This window comes from Phoenix dactylifera, unplaced genomic scaffold, assembly GCF_009389715.1.
Source record: "Phoenix dactylifera cultivar Barhee BC4 unplaced genomic scaffold, palm_55x_up_171113_PBpolish2nd_filt_p 000204F, whole genome shotgun sequence".
Classification (NCBI taxonomy): domain Eukaryota; kingdom Viridiplantae; phylum Streptophyta; class Magnoliopsida; order Arecales; family Arecaceae; genus Phoenix; species Phoenix dactylifera.
The window spans coordinates 375040-386460 of record NW_024067722.1 but is presented as its reverse complement, the minus strand read 5'-3'; the positions used below and the strand labels follow the sequence as shown (position 1 = coordinate 386460).

The 11421-nt window shown below is 39.9% G+C and overlaps 1 protein-coding gene across 1 annotated transcript; it reads right to left on the bottom strand.

Annotated features, from left to right (window-relative positions):
* Nucleotides 1-1001: 1001 nt before the first annotated feature.
* LOC103712049 lies at nucleotides 1002-7090 on the bottom strand. Its single transcript, XM_008798425.4, has 4 exons — nucleotides 6224-7090; nucleotides 5928-6127; nucleotides 1849-1929; nucleotides 1002-1765 (listed from the first exon to the last, which is right to left on the bottom strand). Exons 1-4 carry the CDS (start codon nucleotides 6864-6866, stop codon nucleotides 1352-1354), a joined length of 1338 nt encoding a protein of 445 aa, XP_008796647.2. The 5' UTR covers nucleotides 6867-7090; the 3' UTR covers nucleotides 1002-1351.
* Between the last annotated feature and the right edge of the window lie 4331 nt (nucleotides 7091-11421).

The following is an 11421-nucleotide window of genomic DNA, read 5'->3' as shown; positions in this document are numbered from 1 at the left end:
AATTATTTATGCACCAAAAATTATGTGCGAAAATTTTTAGTCCATGCATCCAATGGTCAAAAAATCATATATTATTTCATGTGATTTGAGCTATTTAATCTTTTGACTACTTGATACGTTGACAGATGGACTAAGAATCTTCAAATTATTTGAAGTTTAGTAAATAATTTAAAGATAATAAATTATAACTCAAATTTTCAATGTTGGAACCCTCATCTTTTAATCCAAGCCTGATCAGATCCACCTAATAGCTCTCTCTCTCTCTCTCTCTCTCTCTCTCTCTCTCTCTCTCTCTCTCTCTCTCTCTCTCTATATATATATATATATATATATATATATACACACACATACACACACACATACATACACACGTACGTACGTATGTAGGATAAGGGTCAAAAAGAAAAAACAAACATTGCTATTCTAATCAAATAGCCCATCCTTTTGCAACAAAACATATCCTTAGCTCGTGATCTTTCCTTTTAGCTCTAGATATCTGTACTATAACATTTCTATTTATTTTTAACAATTCTTGCGTTGGGATATCATTGTCATGGTAACTTAGTTCGGACCTACACGGCAGATTAAATATGCCATTCCCAACAACAAATGTATTATAGAATCTTAATTCTAACAAATCCGATTTGGAAGCTTTACCTTCACCAGGGACTTGAAGGTCAAACTAATAGAATGAATCAAAAACAATATCACAAAAAAAAATTTGGCTGACAACCAGCACCAAATGCGTAGTTACTAACACACCGATCGCACAAGAAGCATCGTTTCTCCACTTTCCCACAGTTTTCTCATAAACTATAACCAATTGTTTGATGAACAGCACGAAGACAACCAAGAGATGCATCTCAAAGATTTTCAACCCTTTGGGGAAAAAAAATTCTGGATTTGCAGTTTCCATTCGCTTAGAATGGCTTCAAATATGAACAATTCTGGATGGATGATATAATTAGCAGCATACAGTTTGGCTACAAGGCCAAATTATCTCATCATAAACTCCATGCCAATTAAGCTGCAGGATTTTGCGCCCTCATTTCCGGTATAAAAAGAAAGATGAAGACTACTCAAGCCGATCAGAGTGCGGCACAAAGCAAGCATGTCCATGCAGAGAAATAAAACAGTTACCAACAACTAGGAAGCCTCTGTTTCCCTTCTACAGCCATTTGCCTATATAAATTATATGCAACCATCTATAGTTCATAATATAAGCAGGACCCCCACATGGTGATATTAAATTAGTATCTTTGAAACAATTGAGGGTGTCACAATTCAGATTTTCTTCAGATTGGATAGAGATCTCAAAATGAAGTCTATTCCTGGCACATCAGACATGAAACTAGGTGCTTGCGCCCAGTTCAACATTTGCAGGGACATGACCACCATAAGGTCCTCCTCCATGACCGTTGTACATGGATGAACCACCAGACCGACCTCCCCTTCCCCTGGAGTTATAGTAGTTTCTTGGATAGTATCCAGGCTCATAATACTGGCTCCGCCCATTTTGGTAAGCACCACCCCCACCTCGGCCACGACCACCACGACCATTTGGATAGCCTCTCCTGCCCCCACCGCCACTGCCACCGCCACGACTTCCACCTCTCTGGCTCGGGTAACCCCTCCGTGAAATGTGTTGTCGATCCTTCGGCTCTGGATCTCTTTGGATCTGTTCCTCCACATCTGCTTCCAGTTTCTGCTGCTCCTGTGGGGCAGAGGCAATGTCCCCTGATGGGTTTAGCGTGTCTGCCTCATCCTGAGAAGCAAAAAGCAAGACTAAATTTGTGATGATATAGTTTAACAGAAGGCAAAATGCATTCTAAGGTTGTTGATAAGCACCATCTTTGGAGGTTCATCAACAGGAGTAGACTGATGATTAGGATGGACTTCTGTTGCTTGAAAATCCTGTTGCTCGTCCTCCTGTCACAACAAACCTCAGATCCAGCAAAAGTTTTGATAACCACTAAATAACATCTCAATACAAAATAAAGTTTATATTACAAGAGCTACAGCTTGCTGATGGATAGTTTGTTTAATCACTACAAATCATAGCATGTAAAATTAACTGATCAGTGAAAAGACATCAATGACATATTCAAAGAAAAACAAGATTAGATTCCTTGAAATAGGTAGAACAAATTAATTTTTTTAGGTGATTTTTCACATCTTCTATGATAAAAGCAAACAACAGACAGCAGCAAAACTCAAACTGTTCAAAGAGAGACAAAAATTACATCAAGATTCATCTACAGACATTAAAGTTCAGGAATTCAAATATATTTGAACAATTACACAGTATATACAAGTGATCTACAACATTTGGAGCCTATCCAGATGACTGAAAAAATTGATTGGTGGAAATACCCATAGTGCACCAACCCTGAGAGAAGGGGTAGTGGCCAGGAAAGAAGAAACTCACACGTTCCAGTAAATCCCTGATTGTAGTAACACAAAGAAATTGGAATTATGGATCCCTTTCGAAAGTTGATTTGCAGTAATACTAATCTCTTCAGATCATGCATTCCTGACTGGCCCAGCAATTAAAACTCTTGCTCTCCCCACTGCTTCTCTTCCTCCCATGGTTGGCTATATTAGGTTAATCCTATGAACAACCCAAGCCAAAGATGCCCTAAAAAATCAGCATAATTGCCGTAACTTATGCCCTGCTTTGGCATGGAATGGAAAACTGGATCGGTAAAGTCCCAAATCTCCCTTGCCTTAAAGACTCAAACATAGAGTATAACTAGTTAGTTGTACATAATCAAATTAATCATAAAAGATAAATGGACCAATGCTGGATTTCTTTTAGTTGATTAACAAGATGCCATCAAAAGTATGAAAGCAATATAACTTTATCCAGTGAAAGAATCAACAACTTCGATGATGCTATTTGAAAAGTGAGTCTAGCAGTAAGGTGATGAACTTAGCTTGGATTTGGACACACAATCCAGTAAAAACAGTTTTGACTTTGAGAGCTATTTTTCCAAAACATAAGACTGAAGCAACGTGGTGACACAGATTCACCATCAAACTCAACCAAAGCATCTTGTAAGGCACATGCCTCGTGAATGGAAAGAGAAATTTTCAATGTGTTAGGCAAAATCAACACGATATTCACTCTAAAATTTTAAAAGGAGGTACACCATATGGCAGTTAAGCCTCCTGTGTGCTAAGCCTGATCTTACAAGGTCCTATAAGGGCACCTTTGTTTGTTAGGCAGGTACCTACATGCCCAAGTTCTAGTCATAAATTAATGCATAACATAGGATCTCCACCGTCCTTCACTCATGATACATTTATTCCAAAAGTGGCCTCAGATGCATCCATCAAAACGTAAAAGCCTTGAAACTCCAAAATTGAGGAAAGAGGCTGACTCAAAATATTAAAGCTCAAATTAGAAGAGGTTGACTATACTGAATGAAACTTCCTAATGTTTGTGCATCTTCGTAAATGCAAATGATATATGTTAGATTTCAAACATATTTCAGTGGATCTAGTGGTTCATCAACAAAGGCAAATCAATTTGAGGGGTTACATAGCATTTATGGAACCTGGGTAAGTAGATACCATGCATCTAACCTTTGTTTCTCTCTATTTTCATGCACAACATTGAACCGAGATATAATTGGCTCATTTACTTCTGGTGGTGAGTACTTAACACTTCACTACTAAATTCTTAAAAGAACCTGGCTGTCCACCTTTAGAGAAAATGTTAAGGATACATCTCAATCACCCTAATTCATCTCCACTGCAAGATATTCTTACATTTGTGCCTTCACATTTCTCATTACTTCTGGTGGTGAATACTTAACACTTCACTACTAACTTCTAAAAAGAACCTGGCTGTCCACCTTTAGTGAAAAGGTTAAGGATACATCTCAATCACCCTAATTCATCTCCACAGCAAGATATTCTTACATTAGTGCCTTCACATTTATTTTCCTTGTGCTTAAATAATGATGATAGAAGCAGCAACAATCAGCATCACTGGAAAATACAACATGACTTATCCCAAGGTAATTGTCATACTTTCAACTTACACTAATACTGTTTCATACAAATTGGGTTCATGTTACACTCTTGGAGCCCATATTTTGAGAAACAACCACCTTATTACATTATTGAATATTTTAATTTTAAAGTGTTTGGCACAAACTTCTAGACATACTTAACAGATTTATTTTTGACAATTTTAAGTTCTGTAGGATTCAATTAGTTTGTTGTACAATCAATCAAGACATTAGTGAGAATCATAAATATTAACCCATTCTATGTTAAACTGATAATAATTGGCACCATTCCACATGAAAGGCATAACTATTCTACGCATCATCCTTGATGTGATCATTCGTTGCTTTTCCATATGAAAATTGTCAAAAGCCAAGGAAATATTTACCAGGTAACTGCAGATAACAAGAAATTCACATTGAACAAACTTTGTCAATTCCATTACAATATATGTGGAAGCTAAGCATGAGGTAGCCATGACATATGATTACTTCAATTGTTTCAACTAGACTGAATCAAAATCACAAGATAATACTCCGAAAAGTCAACAAAATCCTTATTCAACAATGCCTAAGAAGTTCAAGAAATAATGTGGACTATATGAGATAAGTCTGAGCATGTTATTGTAAACCGGGTCATTAAGTTGCATGGAACACAAGTTTGTAAATCAATGTCTTCATGACGTTATGAAGGCAGATATGTACAAACACAAACATAGATCACCAAATGACTGAAAACTAAAGCAATCCAAAGATGCCAATTTATGGAAGAAAACCTAAAAGATGGTTATAAATACAATAACTGCAGGTTGAATTTCCCAAGCATTTTATATGAAACCACCCTGAGCCCCCAACATGATATAAGAGAAAAAAGGATAATACAAGCAACATATTCATTCAGTCCACTTCATTTCAGCTGAAAGGTTAATTGTTTTTTGACCCAAAAATGAAAGAATAAAAAGAAATATATTGATGATAAAATTGCAAGCCATAAAAATTACATAACCATTGAGAATATAGTGTTATCAATATTACAAAATGGAACGAGATCAAAGCTTTATGTTAACATTTGAAGCAGGAAGAAGGAGAAAAAATGCTGTCATGGACAATATGATTTGAGAAACCATATTACATGCAGGAATTACATCAGGATTTAACTTTACAATTGCAAAACCAACTTCAGCAGAATTAATTAGAAACACGTATAGTCACCTTTTTTTAAACTTTAAAACACCTTCAAGTTCATGAACCCACTATAATATCATATGTCACTGAACTAACCAATCTATACTTATCATTACCAACATTGAACTATGTTATGCAAAATGGGTATTGCCTTCCATTCAATTGTAACTCACCTGAATTTAACATATTCACAAACACATTCTGTTTTTCCTGATCATCGATTGAGTTGCACCAACTAACACTGCTAGATCAGATGCCCTTGACCATATGAGGATTTACATATTCCTATCAAAAGTTACAACTTTGAACATACATTAAAATGACACAAAATCCTTTAGAACTAGAACTAGAACTAGAATAAGGATGGAAATACAAGAAGGGCATCTTCATTTTCCTTATATTAAGATCGCGATGTATGAGCACTAAAACAAACAGCATTTGTGGATCACACTTGGTTGCAGTACGTTCAATGTCGTCAGGAAGATTACTTGTAAAGAATGAAATAAGTCCATTTCAGGGAATTTTCAATGAAGAAAGTAAAGAGATCAAAAAGAGGGGGCAGGGAAAGGGAGAGAGCTTTGACGTAAAAAGTGATGGTACTCTAACATCTTACGATTGGACATCACTAACTCTAGATCGGAAAAGGCACGAGCACAGGGAACCTATAAATAACTGGAAACTTAGAAGCAACGAATTTAAGCATAATTTATGCAATAAAGAGTTCACCTTGTGCTGATGATGTGTTGGGGAACCTTCAGTTTGGGCAGACGGCGATGCCACCATGGTGGTCTCAGAAATCTGCACCTGGCTAGTCGCGCTGAACTTCCCCACAGCCGCAGCCACATCTACCGGAGCTTTCATCTCTGGGGTCGTGGTGAAGTAGTCCGACGCCATAATCTTGTTCAATTTCTCCCTCAACCCAGCATCTGCAAACCAAACCAAAAGTCAAAAACCAAGAAATCAATAAAAAAAATCAATTAAGAAAATAACAAGTCATTGAGAAGCCAATGGCAGATAGATACAGGTTTCGGATTCTCCCGAATGGATGGGCTGATCGGACTTCTGAAGCCAGAGCTTGGCGTGCTGGACGCATCCCAGAAGCGCGTTCTTGTGGGAGACCCCGGAATAGGCCGGCCTCGAGGTCACGAGTGAGCCGAGCGCCGAGATCGCGTCGAGGTCGCGCTCCCCGAGCAAATCGGTGGCGTCGTCGGTCACATAATCATACGTCAAGCAGCAGTCCCGCTCGTGCGTCCGGGTGAGCATCATGGAGGTGAACTCGCCTTGCGGCCTGATATCGAAGAGGCAGCCGAAATAGAGCAAGGCGAGGATGTCTTCGACGGCCTTGTCGTTGGGCTCGGCGGCGACGGCCAGGGGAGGGGGAGTGGGGGGGTCTTGGGGCGGCGGAGAGGGGCAGCGGGAGAGCTCGTCGTGGAGGGCGGCGACGAGGGGGGAGCGGAGCTTCTCGAGCTCATCGATGAGGGCTGTGACTGCAGGCTTGGAGCGGAGGAGCTCCTCCTGCTCCTTGTTGAGGGGTTTTCCCTGGGCCTGGCTCTCCTCCATCTGGATGATGCGGTTGTGCTTCTTCCGCAGAGCCCGAAGCCGCTTGCTTATGAGGCTCAGCACCGGCCCTTCCGCCGCCTCCGCCGCCCCCGAGCCCGACGCCATTAGAACACCCCTCTCTCTCTCTTCTCTTCTCCTCTATCGGATGGGATGCGATGGCTGCAGGGGGGAGAGGAAAGGGTCTCGAGGGAGAGCCGGGGGTAAGGGAGAGAAATAAAGGACGAGGAGAAGTGGGGGATCTGCCGATTTGGAGCGGCGGGGTAGGGGTTCCGAGGGGAGGCGATGGGAGGGGATTGGGGGCAGCAGAGTAGGGGTTCCGAGGGGAGGCGATTGGAGGGGATTGGGGGCGGCAGAGTTGGGGGGGGGGGAGTGGGGAAGCGCAACGAAAGGGCTTGAATTTGAGATTCGTGTACGGTGTACGGTAGATGAAGCGATCGGTGATGTAGTGGGCACTGGAGACTTTTGGGAGCCGTATGATGGTGCTCACGGGGTCGCACCGCTTTCCGGCCTTATTAATGGCAGGCTACTTGGTGGCTAGGATTCAGGGTCTTCTTCTTTCTTTCTTTCAGGGCTTCTTCTTCTTTCTTCTTCTTCTTTTTTTTTTTTTTTTCTCTCTCTCTCTATCATTATTATTATTACTATTATTTTTACTATGATTGCTTATGGTATGCACATGTGGTTGCATTCATAAAGTCATTTAAAAAAAACAACAAGTTGGACTCAAAACTATTTCATAAAAAAATTTTCGAATGATGTGCCGCAAAAGAGACGATATAATTCACTATATTATTTACCTTTCGAAATACATGGGTGGCCTGGAAAGGCACAATCTCCCTCGTAAACACACACGTCATGCAGCAACTGATGCCAAGCGCCTTGTTTGTGTCTAGCAACTGTTTCCTCCCTCATTCTCACCACACCAAACCAACTATTCTCTCCTTCTCTACTACTACTATTTCTCTCTTCTAAAGTGCTCTTCTAGCAATTTAATTTTTAGTTTGCATTTAGCAAGTGTTCAAGTGCTACACAAGAGGAGGCTCCTGTTGAGAAGAGAAGGTCACTCCTGTTGAGAGCCCAAGAGGAAGCTCAGAATCTCGGCTCTACCTCTGCCCTCTGACCCTCTACTTAATTCCTCCTTGTGGTTAGTTTTTATTTTTTGCATTCATCAATTTAGATATGTCATCTTTTGAGGAAAGTCATTTTGGCATTCCTCCTGTTTCTGAGGGAGAAGAAACTAATCCCCAACCCCATGTTCCTAGTTCCTCTAGAACTAATGAACCGAGTGGAGATCAAACCTCTTCTCGTAAGAGGACTAGTGCTGTATGGAATGAATTTGATAGAATTATGGTTGATGGAGTCTGGAAAGCAAAATGTAAAAAATGTGCCAAACTTTATAGTTGTAGTAGTAGTGGGGGAACAGGCCATTTAAAAAGACATCAAGAGAGTCATAGGATGCATGATTCTCATGCTCAAACTCAAAGTACCCTTAATATACAAGGGGGATCACTTGTAGGTAATTTTGCATATAATCAAGAAAATCAAAGAAAAGCACTTGTAAAATGGATAGTTAAGGATGAATTACCTTTTAGTTTATGTGAATCTTTTAATTTTGAAGAATATGTTCAATTAAACCTACAACCTGCTTACAAAAGAACTAGTAGGCGTACATTTAAAAGAGTAGCTATGACTAACTTTTTAGCAATGAGACAAAGTTTAATTGAAACACTCTCTACTTTAAATGTAAAAATTTCATTAACTTCTGATATTTGGTCAGCATCTGTATGTAGTAATTGTTTTATTGCCATTACTGCTCATTATATTGATAATGATTGGCAATTAAATAAACGTATTCTTGCTTTTCGTGCTTTTGATTTTCCACATTCTGGGCAACAAATTTCAAATGTCATTTATCAAACTGCATGTTCATATAATATTAATGATAAAATTATGTCTATTACTTTTGATAATGCATCTAATAATAATTCTGCTGTTACATTATTAAATGACTCATTGCATCCCATGTTAAATGGAAATTTATTGCATATTAGATGTACATGTCATATCTTAAATCTTTCTGTTCAAGCTGGCATGGGCATGATTCAAGATGTGATTTCAAAAATTAGAAATACAGTTTCTTTTATTCATGCTTCAAGATCAAGACTTCAAGAATTTAAGGAACTATGTATAAATCATGGCAAACATTTTATAAAATTTAAACTTGATGTAATTACTCGTTGGAACTCAACATATAGCATGATACATGATGCATACCCATATAAAAACTTATTAAGTGCATATATTAATGATCGTGGATTAGGCTTTACATTGACTGAAACTGATTGGAATAAAGGAAAAATTTTGGAAGATTTTTTGCTTAGTTTTTATAATGCTACTAATGTTCTTTCTGGTATTTATTATCCAACTTCATGTTCATTTTTACAACAAGCATATATAATTAGTCAAAAATTTGCAGAACATAGATATGATGATGTTTTAATGCCTATTATTAAACAAATGGAATCTAAATGGAATGAGTATTGGGACAAGATATGTTCTATGCATAACTTAGCTGCTGTATTTGATCCAAGAGTTAAATTGAATGGCGTGCTAATTTTACTTGATGCATACCGTGAAAATATGATTCAAGATCCTGAACCTGCTAAAATTGAGGTAAAACAACTTCTTTATGATATTTATGCTATATATGATGAAAAAATTCGTGGATCTAGATTCTCCGTACAAAGCTCTATTTTTTCTTCTAGTAGTTCTCGTTCGTCATCTATTTTTTCATTCATTGCACAGAGAAAACACACACATGCTTCAAGTTCATCTTCATCTTCTTCATCTTTAAGTAGTGAACTAGAATTTTATTTACGAAATGATCTTCAGTCTGCATATGATGAAAATCAAATAGAGAGTCTAGATGTATTATCTTGGTGGAAGAGTGTTAAAAATCAATATCCTGTTATGTCTGCAATTGCACGCGATATTTTAGCTGTGCCGATGTCCACAGTAGCATCGGAATCCGTTTTTAGTGCAGGTCGGCGTGTTCTTGACGAAAAGAGAAGTAGGATGACTGGCGAAACGGTTGAGATGCTTCTCTGCTTCATAGATTGGTTGGATGCTGAGGCGAGACTTCAAGATAAAGGTGGACATAATACAACATCCTCTGATGATGATGATACAAACACTACTGAATAGTGAATACTGAACCACTGATGATTAGTAAGATTTCTTAATTTTTTATAATTGTACATTTTTATTTTTTTAATTGTTAAAGTGAGTCATCTCTATCTTTTTTCCTTTCTTATTGTATTCTGGAGGTCAGACCAAGGTCCAAAGTCCAAACCTCCCTTCATGTACCATTTTGATTTAAATTAATAATCTGGTAGGGGTCTATGCCAAACCCCCCACCATTAAGGTGGCTTTATATTAATAAATCCTTAGTTTTCAATATTTATTAGTTTATTAAAAAAATTATTTCCATTTATTTTAAGGGAGACGGGCCGTGCCTGGCCCGGCCCAGGCCCGGTTCAGGCCCTTATGGGCCGTTCCGGGCTGGCTCGCGGGCCGTGCCCGGCCCAGGCCCTTATGAGCCGTGCCGGGCTGGCCCGCGGGCCGTGCCAGCCCAGGCCCTAATGGGCCGTGCCGGGCTCGGCCCGCGGACCTCCAGACCAAGGTCCAAAGTCCAAACCTCCCTTCATGTACCATTTTGATTTAAATTAATAAACTGGTAGGGGTCTATGCCAAACCCCCCACCATTAAGGTGGCTTTATATTAATAAATCCTTAGTTTTCAATATTTATTAGTTTATTAAAAAAAATTATTTCCATTTATTTTAAGGGAGACGGGCCGTGCCTGGCCCGGCCCAGGCCCGGTTCAGGCCCTTATGGGCCGTTCCGGGCTGGCTCGCGGGCCGTGCCCGGCCCAGGCCCTAATGGGCCGTGCCGGGCTCGGCCCGCGGGCCAGAAAATGGCAACCCAGCACAGCCCCCTTTAATGGGCCGGGCCAGGCACGGCCCGGTATTGTAGCACGCGGGCCGTGCCAGGCACGGCCCGCTTCGTGCCGGGTCGTGCCGGGCCATGGGCGGCTCGGCCCAGTGCCCATGGCATGGCCCGCTTCGTGCCGGGTCGTGCCGGGCCATGGGCGGCCCGGCCCAGTGCCAAACTCTACTACTGCAGCATTTCCTTTTTAAGATGGATGCACTCCACTCCAGTATGTTCGTGGCATAAGTAATATCTTTTATAGGCTACTTTCAACTTGGCGTCATAAACAGATGTAAGTAATATCTTTTCAGGCTGTTTTCAACTCAGCGCCACAAACATGCTCATTAAATATGTACCATTTTCTTTTAAGATTAAAGAAATGTAACCAATGTGGCCCGGATTCCGGAGGTTCGAGTAATTTTGATTAACTAAAATAATAGTACAGCAGGATTGGTACTTGGGAAGGGGTTTTCATTGGCCGGCCAGGTCTGCCTATAATAAAATTGGAACTATTTTGTTGTTGTTTAGTTGTGTGCTAGTTATTCCGAGACTCGTGAATCATGACTCGGTATTCAGGGTGGTAGAATCAGGTAAACAGCATAATAAAAATTGCTCTGGTTAAAGAAGTCATAATAGTTTGTGTTCGATATAATGCATAAATAAGAAGTTTGACT